This window comes from Metopolophium dirhodum, chromosome 1 (genome assembly GCF_019925205.1).
Source record: "Metopolophium dirhodum isolate CAU chromosome 1, ASM1992520v1, whole genome shotgun sequence".
NCBI lineage: Eukaryota > Metazoa > Arthropoda > Insecta > Hemiptera > Aphididae > Metopolophium > Metopolophium dirhodum.
The window spans coordinates 33,135,314-33,158,897 of NC_083560.1; the positions used below are offsets into that span (position 1 = coordinate 33,135,314).

Below are 23,584 nucleotides of genomic sequence, written 5' to 3' on the forward strand. Positions count from 1 at the left end.
ATTGTGGACCACATATCACATCATCAAAAATGATAATTGAATTTTTTTTGGTTAAGTTTGGTTTTATAACCTTATCAGCGCTTGTAAATATGAAAAAATTAGCACCTTTTATATCATCTATTATTTTTTTCAGTAAGACATATTTTTCCTGATTAGAGGTTTTCGAGTATAAATAAATATTTTCAAATCTTAACCCGTTTGCATGTGTGATCAGATTATACATTATATTTGTTTTTCCTGAGCCACTGGGACCAACTAGTATAGCACGTATAGTATCAGGTAATAACGAACCATGTCTTGATGGTTTTTTTACTACCTGAACATCTACATTTATTACATCTAATTTATCTTTCTGTTCAATCAAATTCATATTATTTTCGTATAAATACTCTAGATTTTTTAAATTTATAACCAGTTATAGATGGCGTGTTCAACTCGTAAGTACAATTCAAACAAGACTGGTAAAGGATTTGTAAACTCCCTTATAAATAGTCTCCCGTTCGAAGCTCATATTTCAGGATATCAGTATTGTGGTCCTGGTACGAAATTAAAAAAGAGACTAGATCGTGGTGATAAAGGAATAAACCCATTGGATGCTGCTTGTCGTGACCACGATATTGTGTATGCAACAAGTAAAAATTTTGACGATAGACATAAAGCTGATAAAGTGTTAGAAAATCGAGCTTGGGAAAGATTTAAAGCAAAAGATACACCTAGAAAAGAGAAATTAGTTGCGTACGCAGTAACAAACGCAATGAAAGCTAAAAGAAAAATAGGTATGGGTTGCAAACGGAAACGTGCTATAAAAACAAATTGTATACTAGCAGCGAAAAAAAAAAGAATCTCAAAAAAAAAGAATGGTGGTAAAAGGTTGATTTTAGTACCGAGACAATCAGGAGGTGCAATTCCCTTAATACCTATATTTGCAGGATTGTCAGCACTTGGTAGTTTGATGTCTGGAGGTGCTAGTGTGTATAATGCGGTTCAAAATTCAAAAAGAAAAAAAGGCAGTGGTTTGAAATCAAACAAGAATAGGTTAAGGAAAAAAAACTGATGATCACGCTACCTGATAGACCGCTTTCGTCTCAAGATATTATAAAATATATCGGAAAGTTGAAAATCAATCATTTCCGTGGTGTCTTTTCACGTGATAACTTACCTAAAAAACCACATACGATTGAATGTGGTATATTAAACTTGGATACATCTTCAGGCGACGGAAGCCATTGGGTAGCGTTTTATAAAAATAAGGACAAAGTTGTATATTTTGATAGCTTTGGTGATTTACCACCACCAATTGAATTACAACATTATTTCAGACAGTTCAAAATAGTATACAACTATTCCAACTATCAAGACTTCAATACATTTAACTGTGGTCATTTATGTCTTGAATTCTTGCAATGCATGAATCTATTACATTAAATCTAACTGGAAATTCAACTGTATTGTCGGTAAATTATTTTCCATCTCTAAACGTTTACGAGGATTCAGAAATAGCTTTGTTATCTTTGCAAACGTGCAATTCATTTCCAAATATTATAAATCCAACTAATAACCGGCTGAGAATAAAATCAATTCCTCCAGATAGAATAGCAAAAATTCAATTTTTTGTACCAGCCGAATGCCGTGACATAGAAGATATTAACAAATATATGGTAGAAGAGTTATCTCAAGTTAATAAAGTCTACGGAACAAAGCTGACATTCAGTGTACGTATTGATCCTGTCGATTTTAGAACGTATATAAAATGTAATGGAATACTAAACTTTGAGCATCCGTATAGTATAGCACCTGTTTTTGGGTATAGAAAGAAAGTTTGTGGACCGTTTCATGAAGAACATCGATCGGATAAAGCTGCAAATTTAAACACAATTAATTCTATAAAAGTAATGTGTAATATAGCACATGGGTCATTCAACAACCAACTTCAAAACCATTCGATATATGAGTTTTTCCCAAGTGGGAGAAGAGGAACAAAGGTTGTTCAATCTCCGGTAAACCTTATATATTACAGATTAAACAAAACAGATATTAATTCAATTACTGTTCAGTTAGTTGACCAAAACAATAATCCAATTGACAATTTTAACGAAACGTTAACAGTTGTTCTGCATATTAAACGTCACGGATCTCATCATTAAATTTATATCTTAGATTTTGTAATGTATGAGTCAGTTACTTTAAGTTTAACTGGGAATGCTACCATATTATCTGTAAATTATTTTCCACCTATAGGCCTTTACGAGGACTCAGAAATAGCTTTGTTATGTTTACAGTCATTTAATTCGTTTCCAAATATTAATGATAATAATAATAAATTTTCTATACAAGTAGCTGAGAATGAAAACAATAATGATCCTATGATATGTTTTATTACATTGGAAGAGGGTTGTTATGAAATTGAAGATATTAAGCAACGAGTTAAGAAGCAAATAGATGACTATAATAGTAAAAACTTAACCAATTTAACATTCGACATTACAGTTGATCCTAACGATTTCAGATCATATATAAAATGTAATGGGATACTACACTTTGAGCATCCGTATAGTATAGCACCTGTATTCGGTTTTGAAAAACGAGTATATAAGCCACACAATGAAATTCTTCGATCGGAAAAAGCTGTAAATTTAAACACAATTAATTCTATAAAAGTAATGTGTAATATAGCTCAAGGATCATTCAACAACCATCTTCAGAGTCATTCGATTTATGAGTTTTTCCCAAGTGAAAGGACAGGGTTGAAAGTAATTCAGTCACCACCAAATTTAATATATTACAAATTGAATAAAACAAATATTGATTCGATAACCGTTCAGTTAGTTGATCAAGATCATAATCCGATTGATAATTTTGGTGAGGCATTGACAATTGTGTTGCATATTAAACGTTACGGATCTTGAGATGGGTTTAAAATTCAATATAAACCCACTACTTCGGATCAGTACAACTAGTCATAAGACTAAAGTGCTACCAGCAACATCAAATCAAATAAAAAAATTGACGGTGAAGAATAAAAAAATTTTACAAGCTTTGGGTTATCAATTAAAGCAGAATGCCTGAAAGTGATATTTTGGATATAACTTCACAGTACGAAACGGATTCTAAAATTACAAAAATTGAATATCATTCATACGCACCGTATACAACATCATTTAATAATAATGATGAAATACGTATATCGATCCAGCAAACGGATGTCTATCCATATCTACACGAAAGCTTTATTTTTTTGGAAGGAATAATTACTGATGCTACCAAAGTGAAACTAACTAATAACGGTTACTCTTACCTTTTTGAGCAAATACGGTTGGAAATCAATGGGATAGAAGTAGATAGCACGCGTGTTCTTGGAATCACTAGCTCGTTGAAAGGTTACTTATCCGGTACGCCAGACAACTACAATTGCTATGAAAATGCTGGCTGGAATTTTAAAAACGCAACGCAATCAGAAAATGATAAAGGTGAATTTACCGCTTGTATTCCATTAAAATATTGGTTAGGATTGTTTGAAGACTACAAAAGAATATTAGTGAATTCTAGATTGGAATTAATATTAACCCGAAGTCATAGTGATTTAAATGCTTTACAAGTTAAAAGTGGTGCAACTGCCACTGAAGGTAAAGTCACCTTAAATAAAATAGTCTGGAAGGTCCCACATATAACGGTCGATGATGAAGAAAGGTTGAAATTATTGAAACTTATAGAAAAAGAAAAAAGTTTGTTTATCCCTTTTAGATCTTTTGAAACTTTTGAATATCCTGAACTCGGGACCACTAAAAAAGTTGTGTGGAATTTGAAAACTGCTTCAAAATTAGAAAAACCACGATTCGTCGTAATTGGATTACAGAAAGGACGCAAAAATGTGTTATCAAAAGATTGTAGTATATTCGATCATTGTAATCTAACAAACGTTAAAGTATTTCTGAACTCAATAGCTTATCCATACGATAATTTGAATTTAGATTTTTCGAAAAATAATTTCACCTTATTGTATAATATGTATACATCGTTTCAAGAATCGTACTATGAAAAAAGTATTCGTAACCCGATATTGAGTCCTTCTACTTTTGTAGCAAACGCACCAATTATAGTTATCGATACTTCAAAACAGAACGATTCAACCACAGCCTCAGCAGTGGATGTTCAATTGGAAATCGAAGCTTCAGATTCGCTTACAGGTGTAACTGCTTATTGTTTATTAATTCATGATCGTATTGTAGAATATGTACCTTTTACTAGAGAAGTAAGAAAACTTGTGTAAATATATTTTAGAATTAATTTACAATAATAAAAAATCTGTTATTACATAACTTGTGTTCTGTATTTTAAATAATTATTCCATTTTAGTAATAAGGTTTGTTGAGAAAAAAACCATTTAGCATGTACACTGTAAATATTTGGACAAAACTGACTTTGAGTGTGCAAACTCTTCATAATTTTTACACGGTAAAATTATTGTGTCCAAGGGGGACATCCTCCCTTGAACGGTGTGAAATTACCGTGTAAAAAGTGTACAAATTCTTCATAATTTTTACACGGTAAAATTATTGTGTCCAAGGGGGACATCCTCCCTTGAACGGTGTGAAATTACCGTGGTGACACAAAAAGTAGACTGTGAACATACAAATGTATACTACTTATTTTAGAATAAGTAATATCATTTGGTGTATTTGTAATATTATCGAGGGGAAATAAATCATTATTAAAACTATTGTTATCATAATTAGATTGATTATAGTCATGGTCATTAGAACTATTAGATGCATTTGTTAAACTTGAGTTTTGTATTGTTGAGTCAATAATTTTATTAATTGGACGTTGTTCTAATAAACTTTCATTTTTTTCATTGATAAGTAAAAAGTTGTCAGGTGTATTAATATTTAAATCTGAAGATTGTTGGTGCAGTTGATGACTGTTAGTTGTACATAATGATGGTTGATAGGCATTTATAGTGGAAATTTCATCTGCAATTTTTCTCCGTTTGGATCTATAACTTTTTATCATTCTAGAATGCCTAAAGTATGATGTGGACGAAAATTCTACATGAGAAATAAAAACATACAATTTAATTAGACTTTGCTATCGGGTAAGACGTTATTTTAAAAACAAGCAAAAACAATGACAATAAAAGCGATAGGATTCTCCGTCACGGCCACGTGTATGAATAATTTATAATATAAGTACCTATAGGTACCTTATAAGTTATAATATCACGAGGTAGTATTAAGGTTTCAATAATATTTGGTAGGTACCTGTATAATCGTCAACTGAATTTATGTTATAGGTATATTGTTAAAAAAAAAATTTTATTATAATAAATAATAATATAGGTTAATAATATTTTACCTGATTGATCTCTCTCAACTCTTGTTCGTAGTGTTGAACGCGTATAGCCACTGCACCACTATAATATATCCACGGTAGGTATTTATAATACTCGTATGCAATCACTGAATCACTTATAAAACACAAACTTCGTGTAACTTGGTTATAACTTAATACTTATATAATTTATTATGAATTAATGACTATTCATGATCAAAGCTTATATTATTGGTGTCGTACTGTTCTATATGTGTGCCGTGTGGCGCGTATTGCGTTAACCGATTACCGACGACCTACGCGTTGTCCCGTATATACTCGTGGAGAAAAGGCGGTTATTCAGTTATATTGTTAGGTTAGTAACTGTTTACTTGGAGTGACGCGTCGGAGTACGGACTACGGAGTACGGACGAGTGAGAGACGCGTGCAGTGTGTACTGCTATATTAGGATTCACTGATAAACAATCTTCATCGATACGTATTTTTATTCGATCACACATATTATACAGAATTGCCCGTCAACGTATTACCTATATTATTATAATTTATATTTAGCATTGATATTATTAAAATAACTGATACGAGTATACGACACGCCTATAATACTGGCGTATGGGTTGCGGCTTGCGGTCTTTTTTGAGGAAGAGAGAAAGTTCAATATCTACGAGAGAGCCTGCTGATAAACTATAATAGGCCATTTTTGAGGTTAAGATAAAAAAAATGTTTGTATATATTATTTTGTAATAATAAAGAAACCTTTATCACTTTACATATATTATGATCTAAGCTTTAATCACTTTATTCTCAGTTGATAAGACCGATGTCCTATCCATTCTCATAATATCATAGAACAATATCTGACATGACTTGAACACTTTTTATCACTGTATATAATATGACGTATTATACTAATATACTAAGGAGCGGCACCGGCCGGGCTTACCCAGACGACCAGACCAGCCTGGACGGGCCTTGGGCCGTGCCGGATTCTATGAAATGTAAATCTATTAGGACAAAAGTTATACTGGCCGGGCCAGACTGGACTTTCTTTAAATCATATGTGGGCCTGGTCCGGGCTTCTGTGAAAAATTAGAAATTCTAGCAGGTCCCATGACAAAATTAACCTTTTTGTACTAAATTATGAGTCATCGGACGAAAATATATGGGCTTAACCGTGCCGTACTTAATCTTTGCAATTTTTAGATGGACAGGACCAGACTATTAAAAATATAAATAATAAATATATATTTGAATATTTCCTTACTCACCAAAAACTATTCGCTGACCGGGCAGACCTCTATAGTATGATATACATTATACATAATACGTGTATTAGTAGGTATTATACCTACTTGAATGCCTTGAAAATATTTGCTGGCTTGCTGCGTATTTTTGTCATACATAACTATGATAAATGGTGGTATGGTATATTGGTAGGTACACAATATGTGATATGAAATATACCTACTTCATAGTTTATAATGAGAATCTATATCATAGGAATATGTATATATTTTTTTTAAATTTTTTTTAACAATATTATTATTGTGATGCATTATTTATTGTAAATTGTTATTTGTAACATTTGATTAGTTACTGTAAACAATCCCGGATCAAGGGGAGGGCAAGGGGCCCAAAGTGATACATTTTTATTATTTTAAAGAGTTGTATAATATAACACAACCATGTTATGACCTATGGCCAGTGCCGCAACTTAGTAATTTAGGGCCCCAGGGCAAAATTAAATTTCGGGCCCTACAGCTATAGAGGGTACTTAATAATATAAAATGCTGCTAGAAATTTTTTTTTTTGATAAAATTAAAAGGTATGATAAATGATTATTATTTTGTAAAACTATTGTATTCTATGTTTCTGTGGAAATGATATCTGTATTTATATATTTTATGTTATATATTTAAATAATTTTAATAAACTTAACAATATATTAATTCATACTTAATCAAATTTCATTTTTCTTGCTTTCATATTTGAAAAATTTGTTAATATTTTGTCCATATCAATTTCTTTTGTACGACGCTGTTCGATATTTAAAACTGAAATATTGGACAGTCGTTCTTGTCCAGTTGAATTCCTTAAATAGCTTTTTATTATTTTAAGTTTTGAAAAAGACCTTTCTGCTGTTGCAACCGTTACTGGCAATGTCAAATAAATTATACATGCTCCTAATACATCAGAGTAACTTGTAGCAAAGTCGTTTTCGAGAATAAATGAGGCCAGTGCTTGGATACTATTCAAATTTTTATTTTTTATAATTTCTTTGATTGATAGCAGTTGACTTGTTAAATCAGAACTTATATCTGATTGATACATTTGAATAAAGTCATATGATCCTTTAATAGTAATTTCATCTGGTCCTAAAAGTGTTTGAGGTTTCAAAAAATTGAAAATACTACAAACGTTATGTAAACCTTTAAATCGATCTTTAAGTTGACATATTATTGTGTCAACAACTGGTAAAAATACTTTTATTTTAAAATTATCTTGTGTGATATTCATTCGTCTGTCACCATCTACTTCATCAAAAAACAACCTTGCTTTTTTTTGGCGAACCACTTTGTCATCAGTTGGAATACCCCATTTAATTGCCAGGTTGCTTGCATTTTCAACTACACTACAATAGTCATTCCTTAGTTGCTGCATACAAGTATAGGCATCAGTCAATCTATCTAATGCTTTCTGGAGGTCAATGTCTTGCTTCTGCAAAAGTTTAGAGATACCATGCAAAGGACGCAATACTCGTTCCCACAAACATAACATAAGTAAAAATTCAAAAGATTCTATTTTTTTTTTAATTGAAATTGCCATATGTTTTTCATCTACTTTACTACTTGATAAACTCATATATGTTAATGATTTTATAACTTCTATATACCTTTGTTTTAATGCTGATACTGATGAATGCCTAGCCTCCCAGCGAGTAGGACAAACTTTTTTTAATACTTTAAGTCTAATTGTTTTGGCAGTGTCATCACCAAATGCAAGTGATGCCCATCTAGGACAACTAGAACTAAAAAAATTGAATATAGTTTGTAATGTTGTAAAAAAGTTAGTTGCAACTTGCGTCGATTTGGCTGCATCACAAATCACCAAGTTAAGGTTATGTGCGCAGCAATGTACATAATGTGCATTCGACACGGTAGAAGATATTCTTTGTTGCACTCCTGAATAAGCTCCACTCATTACTGCTGCACCATCATAACCCTGGCCACGACAATTTTGGATGTCTAAATTGTACTTTTTCAACACATCATAAATAAGATTTTCATAATCCTTTGAGCCATGGTTCTCTAATTCAAAAAACCCAAAAAAAGATTCTTTTACTTCAAATGATTTTGTTTCATAGTTTAAAACAACATAACGCAGTATAACACTCAATTGATCAATTTTTGTTATATCTTGTGTCGAATCTACTATTATTGAATAATATTTAGATCTTTTTACTTCGTTTGCTAATATATTTAATACTTCTGAGGATAATAAATGAATTAATTCATTTTGAATTTTCCAACTCAGGTATTTTATTTTATTATTTTCATTATTCAATAGATTATTTAAAACAGGATCAAAATCTGCCATTAGCCTTACAGTCCTGATAAAGTTTCCTTCTGTATTATTTATTTTAGTTTTACTGTTTTCGTTTCCTCGGAGAGCAGTATTCCCCGCAGTTAAAAATAAAATAATTTTGACTAATCTAATTAAAACATTTCTCCAAAAACTAGCTTCTTTAATAATTTTATCTTCCATATGTTTGTCTATAGTTTCGTTTTTTAACCAGCGTACTCGGACTTCAGTGGCTTGAATATGTTGTTGAGAAATTTCATGTGCTCCAATTTTTTCTCCAATATGGTGCCAATCATTAATTCCTAATATCCAATTTATTTTAAAATTTCTATTTTGCCTATCAGCGAAAAGCCAACATACTTCACAGTATGCACAATCTAAAATGACTGAATAGCATAACCATATTCTGGGTATACATAGTCCTGTATTTGTAGTTTTGTGATAAAACTGTGCTGAAAAACGTCTAAGGATGCCTTTTCCATCAGGGCTATAGGGAAATTCTATGTTGGTTGGTTTACATGGTCCATGCAATAAAATACTTCTCTTCAAATCAGATTTTACAGTATCAAACTCTTTAAAATGTCCACGGTCAGTTGGATAATCATTTGTTAAATCTAAACCTATAAATAAAACAAAATTTACTATACATATTATAAGATAGGTAATGAATATCAAAACTGTTTAACAGCTATATGAATATCTTTTTACATTTAATATCAATTGAAATAGATGTAATTATTATGATTATTAATTTATTCAGTTTAGTTTAAGTTTTAAGAAAACTATAGGTATTTTGAGAAATATATTTTACCTACCTGGTTTATCAAATATGCCTGACTCAGTAACATCACAAGTGTCAGACGATTCTACTTCATTATTTTCATTTTCACCTAGTTTACATTTTTACATTTTAATAATTTTGAAAAGTTTAATTTAGGTTCCTACCTGGTTTATCAAATATGTCTGGCTCAGTATCATCACAAGTCACAGACGATTCCAAATCAGTATTTTCATTTATTTTACTAATTAAGTTGGTGGAAAAGTTATCGACTAAAAGCAAAAAAATCACTTTATAAAATACAATAAACTAAAATGTTCATAACAATTTATAATGATAATATTATGAAGAAGTGAACAACTATAGTTTAGGCACCTACATAGGTATATCAATATAATAAATTAAACAACAAATGGAAATTGCAAATTATAAACAAAAAAAGTATGCTAAAACTATACTTAAATCACTAAGTAATAAATATCAACATAATTATAAATTATTCTACCTATTGAATATGATGTGTTTATCCTCATAGTTTTTTGTATAGTTTACATTTTTAAATTTTAATAATTTTGAAAAGTTTAATTTAGGTTCCTACCTTGATTATCAAATATGTCTGGCTCAGTATCATCACAAGTCCCAGACGATTCCACATCAGTATTTTTATTTGTTTTAATAATTACATTTTTGGCACACTTGTCAACTAAAATATTTAAAAAAATATCACATATTCACATCATATTATTTACAGTTGTATGCAGAATGTAATGTTATTACTAGGTAAATGTGTAAATAGTAAACTAAGTTTTTAGTAAACGACCTTCGTCTTAAGAAAATCTTAACTTCAGGAATTTTAACAACCACCCAGTATTTAATAATATATATTTACCACTTACCAGCATTATCCAAATTGTTTTTTACTACAAACATATTTAATGAACCTCTCAACTTCTTTATTTCTTCATCTTTTTTTATTCTCATTTTCCTTTTTGCTGAACCACTGAGATATTTTGACATTGTAAATATGATTAAAATAACTTATAAGTCAACTATTAAAGTATTAACAGCAATGATTAATAAAAGTATTTTTTTATTAGCAATGCAAACTATTCAATGAAAAGTGAAAATTAAAAGTACCTAGTAGTAACTTGGTGATTATAAATTTGAAATAATTTAAAACACATAGAGGCATAAGCCATAAAGGTTAGTTCGGAAGATAATTGGTGAATTATTATTTTGTATGTAGGTACCTAAATGTAAACAAAAGAGATATTTTTATTCTATTTTTATTTTGCACTTTAGTGGTGCTTACTTTGGTCACAGAATAATGCTTTGGTTTATAAGACAAACTGAGTATTCAGTGTAGCCAACGCCAAGATGATCGGTGATTTTTTCATCATTAATCTTTTATCACAGAATAAATCTGTGAAATTGATTTGCCGCCAAAGACCTTATACTTATACCACAGACTTTTCATAGTTTGTGCCTAAAATCTAAATTATTATTTAAGCATAAGGTCTATGTTTACCGCATTATTACTTATCGATTATGAACTCCTTAATATTTAATATTTAAAATATTTCAATTCAAAATACATTTTTACAAAATCAAAAACCCGGAAAAATAATAATAGGATCCACCCATTATGGGCCCCCTTTGAAAAATTAATTTGGGCCCTCTGGCAGGGCTTTGCCCTGCTTGCCCTGGTGGTAGTTGCGGCACTGCCTATGGCCCCTGAATGTTTTAATCCGGACTGGATTGTAAATGACACTAAATGTACAATTCTTAAACCTATAATATAATAATATTATATTAAAAGATTGTGTGACATTTACAACTGTTCCAGCAAATCGATTTCTTGATCAATAAGAAATCTACTATAATCAGTCATATTATATAATCGTGGTTAAAAACAGTTTGTTTATAACAAATCGTCAACAAATGTGTATTACGAACATTTTGATATTTTGCTTACAAAGACGCTCATTAGGATTAGGTGCAAGGAGGCGACATGTTACCCCATGAAAAATTTTAATTCTAAATAATAAACTATTTTCACTGATTATATACATGACATTATATTACATATTATAATGTAGCTGGTACATCGTTAATCTATGTTATGCATCTATTTTCTGTTATTTAATATAGGTACACAATTTTGTGTGTTGGTACTTAGTTATTTTTGTGATAATAAATAATAAATATTATTGTCACCCCCCTAGATTTTGATTGATGGGCATTCTTAGATAATGATACAATACTACATAATAAGTTAAAAGTAAAATTTGCATGGTTAATAATACTATTTGTATAGGTACAACTAAAACTCTGTGTTTACAATAATAGGTTATAAAAATACAGTTCATCATCAAGGCGTATTTAAACTGCCACCTTAAATATTTATTTTATATTATAATAGGTCCACTCTTATTATTGGTACCTATATAATTAATTAATAAATTAAAATAATTAATATTAAGACCATGCCTAATAATTAATAATATTATAGGTAAATTTAAAAATATTGTCGCATACACAATATTAAATATATTGTCTTCCAGCAAAACAACCGAAGTCCATATTATTAATATATTAGAAATTATAATACAATTTTATTATGCTCTCAATAATTATAAATAATTATAGAAGTACATATTGTCTCGATATTTGTACTTATTAATGTTTCTTCAAATATTTTTTTGTCTATTCAATAAATACATAATAATATTATACTATATAGTCACAATCTCTACCTGCAGAAATCCAGACATATTATTATTATGTTATCAAATATCAATATAATAATATAGAAATACGTTGTCTCAATATTTTTACTTAATGTTCTTTAAAATATTTTAGTATCCGTTAAATAAACAGATTTTTACAATACTTACAAGAACATATTTTATCAATAATATATAAAAATATGTTTTCTCAATATTTTTACTTAGTGGTCCTTAAAATATTTTACTATCCATTAAATAAACATATTGTTACAATACTTAAAAGAACATATTTTATCAATAATATATAAAAATATGTTGTCTCAATATTTTTACTTAGTGTTCCTTAAAATATTTTATTATCCATTAAATAAACACATTGTTACAATATTTACAAGAACATATGTTATCAATAATTTTAGATAAATGTTGACAACGTATATTTTATTGATGTTTCCTGCAATATTTTTTTCAGTATGTGAAAAACATATTATTATAATATGTTTCAAATATTATTTTTAAATATATTTTTATCCATATATTAAAAACATGTTGTCAAAAGGTGTTTAAACAAAATATTTCCAAGAACATAAGGAAAACATATGTCTACAATATAAATATTTTCTAATTGCTATCTGGGAATGGATGAAAATCCAATGGCTGAACTAGCCATTTATGTTTCATTATAAGTATTCAAATAATACAGAATACCCTTTTAACTCAGTTTATATTGGAAAAAGAAATTCCTATATTGAAGACTACACTAAACAATTATATTTGTTATATCCAAATGGGCATACAATAACAGAATTTAAAAAAAAGATTTATTGAAATTAATATCCATTCATACCTCCAATAAAACACAGTTATTCTCAAAAAAATTGTGCCTATGTATATTTAATATTTGTCAATTGCTGTTGTAATAATATTATATCCAGAAAATTGTTTTAAATTTTCACGTGTTTTGACCCAACAATTACAATTTAATTGACATAGGTATATGAAAAAAATCTAAAAAAAATTGGAAAATTAAAATGTCCGCAAACAACACAAAACAATTCAAAATATTTTCAAAATATTTTTGTGTAAAGAAAATGCTAATATGAATGCTCAGAATTTAAAATAATAATAATAACTATTGTTTTCGTTGTTTTTGTATGAACTTCACAATATTTTAACGAAAAGTAGTTACTGTGCGTCTGTGCCGACCCGTCCATCAATCCTCAAGTACGTACATGTCCCCAGACTCACCAAATAAAAATTTTAACATTTTTTTCAACTCAACATTTAGCAGTCAGTTAGCAACAATTTGCAAGACTATTTTCACAATTTGCAAGCCTTTAGTTGAACCATAAAATAAAAAAGACTAAGGGTGGGGCTGGGGACATGTGTCTCCCGCAACACCCATATCATCGAAAACATATTTTTAAATTTTTCTTGAACCATCATTTAGCAGTCAATTAGCAACGATTTGCAAGCTAGTTGTCGAAATTTGCAAACCAATATTTCGTCTGTTATACGCTTTTCCAAAATTTGCACTGGCGGGACTGATCAAACCGAGTGGATGGGAAGGCGTACCCGGCCGCGGAGAAGCGGTGATTTGTTTCAGTCAACCGCTCGCAAATGACCCTACTTTAGAGGGAGGACTCCGACGTTGTGCACCGGAACCAACCTTGACAGTACGGCGTCGCCGAGCGGCAAAACCTTGAACGCACCTGCCGGTTGGGCCGGCAAACGCAGTTTGTCGTCAAATCAAGCACAATTGGCTACCGTAAGACTGAAACCACCGATGAGTGGGCGGAACCAGGGACCACATACCTGAACTATGGGCAGGCAACATCTTAGTAACGTTAGGCAGAAGCGAGGGAACGGGTGCTAAGACCCGCCGTCGCCGTAAGAACGGCAAAAGAAACTGCGGTGACGACGGCGACAGTGGGCTCAGATCCCCCATTGCTGCGTGGGAACTGACCGTCACAAACAACACGAGGCCACCAGAACTCTGAAGGCGGAAGAGCGAGGGCAGGTTCGGGGGACCGCTGGTCACACCGGGCCGGTGTTCCCGCGCCTCACGCGTGAAGCGCCCGCCGGTCGAGGAGGGGCTGGTGGGCCCCTGGAGTGGCCCGACATAGGTTGCTGAAAGGGCATCGAGGTAACCCCGTGAACACTTACTGGCACGTCCACCGGCCAAATGTAAACTCCTACACGAATAACCTTTTTACCGGAATTTTCATTAAATGTAAACTCCTACACTAATAACCTTTTAAAATTTTTACCTGAAAATCAATGATATTGTAATCTCCTACATAGAAATTTTTCCCTTTAAAAATAGGGTTATATTACTTAAATTTACAATTTTGAAGTTGAAAAGCAAAAAAAGCTCAAAATTATCATAACTTGAAAATAATAAATATACATTATTTAATAAACAAACGCTTGAATAGAGCTTGTTAATACGCTGTATGATGATTGTCGAAGGTTAGATTATATCCATATTATATACTATACTATACGTTCATATCGGCACTTGCAGTACAAAGTGTTTTAAATAGATCAGTGATATGGCATCGAATATTGTCGAATAACGATAAAACATGATAATCTCGTCTGTATCGGAAATTTCCGAACAAATTGTCGTTTATTGCCGATATCGTAGTCCGCTCGTATCTGTATAACTGTGTGTTGTTTGAGTTTAGTCTAGTGAATCTTTTGCGTCTTTCACCGTTTTGTGCAGTAAGGTTAGTCACTCTTATAGTCGTACATTATTACAAATTGCAATGGAATTCATGTGTAGTCAGAATGGTAAAAACTTATTAATAGTTGATAAATATAAATTTTTTTTAACTTTACTGCAAAAAGTGGCTAAAAAACTTGGCGTTGTATTAATAATAAGTGTCAAAGTAAAATTTACACAAATAATACAGAGGATAAGTTTATTGAAAAGCATGTAGTTCTATTTCACAATCATGATGAAGATACTACATTAAATCGCCAAGAAGTCAATAATTCACTGAAAAGGAAAGTAAGTGAAGACAATATTGTAGACAAAACTTCCAAGTTTATTTTAACTGAAATCAAAAATTTTAATAACGAAAATAATTTAAATACAACTGATCTCAATTATATTAGACGAAATGTGTATAATGCACGTAAATCTATTTTGCCACCTTTGCCTAAAAGTATTGAAGAAGTTCACGATACTTTAAATGTAATGGATATACAAACAAACAGTTATGAACAATTTATTTTATTAAATGATCAAGATAGCCATATTATTATATCTTCTTGTATAAAAAATTTAAAATTTCTTTGTTCTAACGAAAAAATTTTTTTAGACGGTACTTTCAATTATTGTACAAAATATTTTTTGCAGTTATTCACTATTCATGGTTTTAAGAATCAAAATTATATACCATTAGTCTTTGCTTTGCTTCCTGACAAAAATAGCCATACATACAGTACATTATTTTTAAAAACTATCGAAATTTGCTTGCAAAATAATTTACGGTTTCAACCAGTTACAGTTGTGGTGGACTTTGAAATTGCTATTCATGATGTAATTAAAAATATTTGGCCAACAGTGAAAATGTATGGTTGTAATTTTCATTTGTGCCAAAATTGGTACAGAAAAATCCAGCAATTAGGCCTAACGAATGATTACAATAATGGTGAATCTGAAATTGGAAAATTTTTAGTTCTCACATTCGGTTTACTGACCAGTACAAGTACACACCTGCTACCGACCGCGCTAAGACGAGTCACGTTGAGAAACTGGCTGACTAATCTGGTCCGGAAAAGGGGCAGGCTTGGTACGGTCTTAACGAAGCTAACCCTAGAGCTTCGAGTTAACTGAACTGTAATCACAAGGGCTCGGGGCAGGTCAAGCTTGGTGCTAGCGAAATGACCAAGGACCTCCGAGTTCCCTGGGCCACCTGTACCTTCCAGGGTGGCCAACCGGTGGTTTAGAACACGCTAAGCCACAAAAGGTCTAAAATTGGTAGGAAGGCGGGGGGGGGGGGGGGGGGGCGCCCGAACAAGACTACAGCCTCGAGCGCCCTCACGAAATGCTTACTCATAATTGTGCAGAATCGTGAGAAGCGAAAAAGAGCCGCAGGATTGAGACCACGGCTGACGATGTTCTGCCTGGGCGCAGGACTAGGTGGATGACGAACGGCCGGAAGGCGTCTTCGCACCCCTGGGTCACCTAAGGACCCCGCCCCGATCTCAACGCCAGTGGAGGGCGCATCTCCAAACCGAGCTTCCCGGGGTAATAGGAAGCACCTGGAAGTGGTCTCAGAGACTTACCGGTGGTAACGGGAAAGGGTCATCAATGAAGGAAAAGAGGACTGGCCAGGCAGTTTTCAGCAGACCAGCTACTCAAACAGTATACCCCAGAGATGGGCAGCTTGCCAAGCGCAGGTCCTCATGGTTCGCAGAGCATCTGCTTACACACAAGACTGCCCGCCTGTCAACCACGAAAAAGCTCCGCGCTCAAGGCGCGAGCGATCGGAGCGGATCGAATCGCAGAGCGTGGACTCACGGAAAAACCAATAGCCGTGTTCCAGGCGTATCAACGCACCGAGGAAGGGCAGTCCTGATGGGCACGTCAAAAGACCCCGACGTGGGTCCCCGAATAAGGACGACCGAGGTGATGGAGGGCACCTTCCTTCTCCGCACGGGAACAAACTACCCGAGTGGGGGTACCATACCACCTGCGACAAACCAGTGGGCTTGAGCGAGAGGCGCCAGCGTGCGACGGGCGAAGCAGACGCGGACCTCTGCCGGTGCGCTGGTGCTTCTAGCACGAACCTGACTGAGAGTTCACGGGCCTGGCCAACTCGTAAACGAACGCGTGCAAGATGGAAGTCCAGCTGGGGGACACCCACCGACAAGCACCCAAACCCGAGTAATCGGTACGGACACGGCATCCGGCAAAAGAAAACAATACCACTCCAAAAAGGTCGCACCGCGGCAGCGTAAGAACTGTTCCGATTCTAGTGGGAAAAGAGTCGTTGTGAGTACTCTGGATAACGGATACTTAAATCTCATCCCACGGGCGACGAGGACATCCCCACTAAAAACCCGACATTGCTAACGCCCGAACGGTATCAGTGCCCGTCGAGCTTTATGGCGTGCGTCCGGCCGACGCGCGCGTTCGCGACTTATGTGGATGGCCTTGCGGGGGCTGTGGGAGTAGCACCTTAATAGAAGGGGAGCTATTTGTCTGGGTCGAATCCAGCGCTCGCTGACGCGGTTATACGAAACCCACCGATCTATCTCGAACGAGAGCAGCCGGCGGGGGACCGCCAGCCTGGCACCTAGGTGGCCTGACGAAACCGGTCGGAGGGATGTGACCGCGTCGTAAAAAGGCGTGAAGGAGCCGCCCTCGCGACATATGGCTAAAGATGTAAAAACCCCGAGAGAATGGTGTTATACTCCCCGTCACACAGTGGTTAGTTATCCTATAGCCATTATTATGTGAACTTAATATAAATGTTGTTACGAGATTTAAGTGATTGTAGTACGTTCAACAATTACCACTCATTACATTCCTTTTTACATTCCAACTATGTCTACTTCGTTCAGCCATAATCACCCCACGCACAGGATGCTTAGGTGGGCCAATCACATTCACGTCATTGTATCTCATGTATTTTGTTTAAATTTTTTCTTATGTTCATTTACCTAGTCTAGTTTGTACTTAATTCTGTGTTGCCACCCATCTTATTTTAAAAAGTATATACTGTATACCATTCTATAAAAACCATTCGGCGTGAATCTTATAATAAATAAATAAATAAATTACCTTTTGCCTTTTGTTAAGAAATTCATACCTTACTAGATAATACGATTATATCGTTATTTTTTTTACTTCCTGTTGATTTTCATTACATATTTTATTAAGAGTCTCTCTATAAATCAATTAAGATTTAATAAACGTTTTCATGATTATAATATTATTCACACAACCTTGTTTTTTGTGAAGTATGTAGGTATACAAATTAAATAATATTTCATTTCGTAATCTAAATACGTATATCGTATATATTCTTAAATTACTTATACATTTATTATAAATTTATAACCATAATAATTATTTATGAATGTCGTACTCGTACACTACCGTATAAATACGCCTTGTCTGTAGTCAAATGTTATTTTGGTAAATGTTGTTTTTCTTAGTTGTTCTAAAAATAAAATATTGCTTATAAATCGACTAGACATTAATAACTGCTGTAATACTGTTATCAATATTAATTATAAATCGATGTTTGTAGAATACTCATTTTGGTGAAACAATCATTTTAAAGTTATCAGTGATGTTTTCGATTGTTTGTAAACAATTATTTAGGAATTTTCACTTGTGATTAATTCCGTTTTAAGTCCGTTTTAATTCCGTTCAGTATTTACAAGAATATACAATTGTTTTCTTCCAATTACATTTTAATTTAAATTATCTGTGCGGTGTGCATATTTTATGCATCGTGAAAGGACGAAAGCCAGCTATTTATCCGCATGTTGTTGTAGAAACAGTGCTCCAGTTTAAAGACAGAGTCATCGATGACATAATGATCATTACCGATAATGGTGAAAAAAGTAAGTGAAAAGTATTATTTTAAATAATTTAATTTACTATACTCGTACGTACGACATACCTCACTAGTAATTAATTTTCTTTTCCTATTTGGTGTGTTTTTTTTTTAAATTAATTAATTAAAATCGAACGTAGTAGCGTTAAGAAGAAACCAAAATATTATGTACAAATTTACTGAACAAAATATATGAATATATAATATTTGTATTATATTACAGCCGTTGGCTGTTACTTGTTAGTTTATACATTTGACATTACACAGCAGACCGTACGTAGCGAGAGCTCGTCGAAAACAATAAATATTTGTTTGTAGTGTACAAGGTACGGTGTTGTAAAGTATTTAAGCAAAAGTATTCAAATACATTTTTTAGTATTGAATACTTTTTTAAATACTTTTTATTTTTAATTAAATTAAATTTTTTTTGTATTTGAAGATTATTTCAAATACTTTATAATAGATAGTATTTGGGTGGTATTTTAAATACTTTTTTAAATACTTAAATACTTATTTATAATACTTTAAATACTTATTTTTTAAAACACTGGTAGTGTACTAGTGTGTGTCAGGAAATTGTGTAATTTTTATTTACGCCACACTGAGGTATTTTCGCCTTACAGGTCCGAACGGGTTTTATCGCCACGGTGTTTTTAACGAATCTAGACGTAATCGTCTAGTTATATGATTTTATTTATAAATGGGTAAATATTATCTCGGTATGGAATATCGATGTACTGCTATATTCAAGGCCACATTTAGGAGGAGCTCTGGGTATAACAGCCCCGGGCACCAAAATTTTATTGTCAGAAATTTGTTTACTTGTGAATAATTAAAATATTATAATTTTAATTATTTTAATAACATTATTTTTATTGATAGAAATATCGCGTTATGGCGATGTCAGCTCCGGTTATATACCTAAAAATTGTCATATACAATTATAAATGTTAATCACATGTTGAACATACGCAGCAGCTGATATAGAATTGGTTCATATCCTAAGATCCTCGTCATTTGTCAATTGTAGTATAATTAGTTATATATTTATTTGTATAGGTAACGGACACAATTCTAAATTAAATTATAATTATCCTAACAATATATTAACGATAACAATAAAGATATAATGTTATAGGCACATTACATTTAAAAAAAAACGTTATGGAGCCTGTTCATGTGTCAGTCGTCAATGATGATTTGTGTGAGTGTGATTGTATTCTATCTACATATTTTCTGTATGTGCATTGTGCGCACGTCATGTCAACAGCACCGTCGACCAAAAATGAAAAGTGTGATTTTTTGGTCAAAACACCCTTTACAGGATAAACTCATACGGATCGTCGATTGGACTGATTTCATTAATTATTTTTTGTTAGAAACAAGATCATTTTATCAGGCCACATTGGACCGAATTTTAATTTCATTGCTTAAAACAAACATAGAATAAAAATATGAAAAGCCAGGACAAATTGGTCTTATTCAAATTCGTTTATATGGTCGCCTAGTAATAGATATGCCAATTATGAAAACCAAGAATTCCACTTTCAAAAAAAAAAAATAAATATATCGATTACTACGAGGCGTGAAAGTTTTTCCCGTAAGCCATATATTTGAGAAAAAAACAGGTCACGTGCAGGCCCCTTGAATATATTACCTAACAAATAAACAAGTTATCTTTGAATAATTTGTTACCATCCAATTGCATCGCATAATAAGAGTCAGGAGAATATTATGTTATATCATTTTGAGAAAATTATAATTATATTCAGAAATTCATTTTAATCATATAAATGTATTAATATTATTTTAGATACATTGCATGGTAAAGAGGTTTCTCATCTATTGAAATCTAACTAATAAGTTTTTTTCAACAATTGACAATTGTTAATAAAACATGAAAAGCTTGATAATTTAATACAAGGTTCATTTTAAGTTTTTATTACTGCGTAAATAGCGTAAGCGTAAGTCCATATAAGTTTTTAATGAGCATTCAAAGTTAAAATTATGTGCAAATATGAAATAATTGAAAATTGGTTTAAGTATTGACATAAGAATATGCTAGTATCTGTATTATTTAGGTAGGTACTTGTGAATACCAATAGGCCGGGTCTAATTGTGAATCGAACTCATCCCGGGAGGCACTTGTAACATACTTTACAGAAGAGCGACACCCACTTTTTTTTTATTCATTAGATTAAAGTATGGTTAAGTTAGGATTTTATTAATCCACCGTAGGTTAAATTAAGTAAAAACTACAAATCTGGTATAACTTTGATACTTTAGAGTTAAATTATGCACTAACATACAAACCACACGGGGTCTGTGATCTTAACGGGATGCCTATACATTAAAAAAATAATATAATTTAAACTAAAAAAGACATACTAATTTAATTATGATTAATTTATGATGTTATCACTAAATTAAAACTACTTGTAGTTAAGTTACATTAGCTGTTTCAAATACCTACATCGTTACCTACATTTTATGGGTTTTTCTTTGGGAAATGGGAAGAACCCATAATTCATTATTTATTGTTAGTATTTTAAAATCTAGATACAAAAATACATAGTTCTAGCTTTCTATGTCACATTGTACGGTCGAACTTTAAAAATTCAAATCACGGACATTTTGTATGGCCAGATAATGTGTATACATTTTATAACGTGGACACTTTGTACGCAACGGTAGAATGCACATTTCAGAACCAGGACAGTTTGTACTAGAAATCTAGTACCTATATACTATATACCAGGGGTAACCAATTAATATTTTTGATGGGCTACAATCTGGAAGTTGTTCAAGAGCGGTAAAATTTGCTAACGTCGGTAAAACCAATGAAAAAAAATAATAAAATTCAACTCTAGAACCTTATACTGTCGGTTTTTATTTGATTTTTTCTTGTCTGTTGGCCATCACTTGGTGACCCCTGCTATATAAATAAGAAAACTTTCCAAAGTCATGAACAATTATATCATAAATGTTGTAACGTTTCATATAATTTCAACTCATTTTAGACCAAAACTCGTAAATGATGATTTTAACTACCTATACCCAGTGGCGAATTAAGGGTGTCAATTTAGGGGCAACCCATTATAAACCAGCAATTACATTACCTAAGAAGTAATATTTAGAAAAAACCACATCAGATATACGAAATTGTCAATCGCCTATAAAACAATGGGAAATGGGCATATATATATATATATATATATACATGTATATATATATATAACGTACATACATATATATATATTTATACATGTATATAGATATATTTATGTACATAACGCATAAATAGAAACAGAAAAGTAGTATCTAATAAATGATTGACAACCATGGACACAGTGATACGACTTTTTGCACAGCTAAGCGTGCAGGATATAGATAGCACACTGTGAGCAATACGGATAAGTCGATAGGGAAGGAGGAAGGTAGAGGAGTAGGAGACCCCTATAAAAACAGACCTAAAACGGTCTGTAATCAGACGTGTTCGCCCATTGCCATCACAAACATCTTCACGGTACTCAGCACCAGAATTATATAATTTATAATTTATACACCAGAGTAAAATCTTAATAAACGTCTTTTACGATTTAACGAGTTTAATTTTATTCAATCAACAAGAAGAAATCCTCATCACAACGGTATTGCTTCCTGCAACCCGTTAAACCACACAATCAACCCGATTGTCAGTTTACCACAAACTTAATAATTTTACTTAATTATAACTTATAATATGTATACAATAATCAATTATATTAAATTTTAAATCACACCATCGTCTTAAGCACATAAATATCCTTAGGATCATTAAAAAAAATTCTGAAATACTATCGTAAGTTATAAAAATCCATGTGTAAATCAAACTACTAAAGCGAGTACTCGTCCCCCAGATCGTCTAATTGACCACCTTCTCCAGCCTGCGATGACGTGCGACGACCACAGTGATACCACCAACTACTACATTGGATACACCAAATAAAACTGTAACCATGGTTTCCCAATCTGGTGTGGCAACAGGGAATGTCCTTCCACAGCCTATTAATATTATATCAAAACCTCGATAATCATTATATCGGTTTTATGAACGGGTACCTAGCATGCATAAATGGAGCATTTTGATTCTGCGTGGTATGGAAACTTGAGTTAGTCAATTATATCACAGATGTAACAATGCCTCATAAACCGTATAATATTACCTCAGTCCGCTCTGAGTAAGATAAATATATTTAATAAACACGTATTTTTTGGCAATACATTTAATATTACAAAAAACGATAAAGTATAATCATACATTCATACGTTATACAAATACATAAAATATTTATAATATAGAATATTTTATAAACATTAAAATGAACAATGAAAACAATATACATCGCAGGTACCTATGTGTATTGTAATATTAGGTACAGTTATACATTTAAATGCAACAATTGATTTTTTTTGATTTTTTCAGTTTTTGAAAAAATTACCTATATTATCATACTACCTATATAATATGCATTATACCTACCTATATGGCTATATTCAAGTTTATTGCTTCATTTAAATGTTTACTATGTACATACCTATTA

General features: G+C 32.2%; 2 protein-coding genes across 2 annotated transcripts; one reads left to right on the forward strand and one right to left on the reverse strand.

Moving 5' to 3' along the window:
• The first annotated feature begins 699 nt into the window (after positions 1-699).
• On the forward strand, positions 700-2,186 carry LOC132937051 (uncharacterized). The gene has a single exon (XM_061003881.1). The coding sequence runs from the start codon at positions 1,404-1,406 to the stop codon at positions 2,142-2,144; it is 741 nt and encodes a 246-aa protein (XP_060859864.1). The 5' UTR covers positions 700-1,403; the 3' UTR covers positions 2,145-2,186.
• Positions 2,187-7,130: 4,944 nt separating this feature from the next.
• On the reverse strand, positions 7,131-10,717 carry LOC132935084 (zinc finger MYM-type protein 1-like). The gene is made up of 5 exons (XM_061001535.1): positions 10,585-10,717; positions 10,287-10,391; positions 9,856-9,960; positions 9,726-9,800; positions 7,131-9,530 (listed from the first exon to the last, which is right to left on the reverse strand). The coding sequence occupies exons 1-5, from the start codon at positions 10,703-10,705 to the stop codon at positions 7,285-7,287; spliced, it is 2,652 nt and encodes an 883-aa protein (XP_060857518.1). The 5' UTR covers positions 10,706-10,717; the 3' UTR covers positions 7,131-7,284.
• Positions 10,718-23,584: the final 12,867 nt, after the last annotated feature.

Coding starts and splice junctions, on each gene's coding strand:
- LOC132937051 (XM_061003881.1), top strand. CDS start 1,404: ATGCATGAATCTATTACATTAAATCTAACTGGAAATTCAACTGTATTG.
- LOC132935084 (XM_061001535.1), bottom strand. CDS start 10,705: ATGTCAAAATATCTCAGTGGTTCAGCAAAAAGGAAAATGAGAATAAAA. Junction 10,392..10,584: donor AAACAATTTGGATAATGCTG/GTAAGTGGTAAA, acceptor TAAATATTTTAG/TTGACAAGTGTGCCAAAAAT. Junction 9,801..9,855: donor AGACATATTTGATAAACCAG/GTAGGAACCTAA, acceptor AATGTAAACTAG/GTGAAAATGAAAATAATGAA.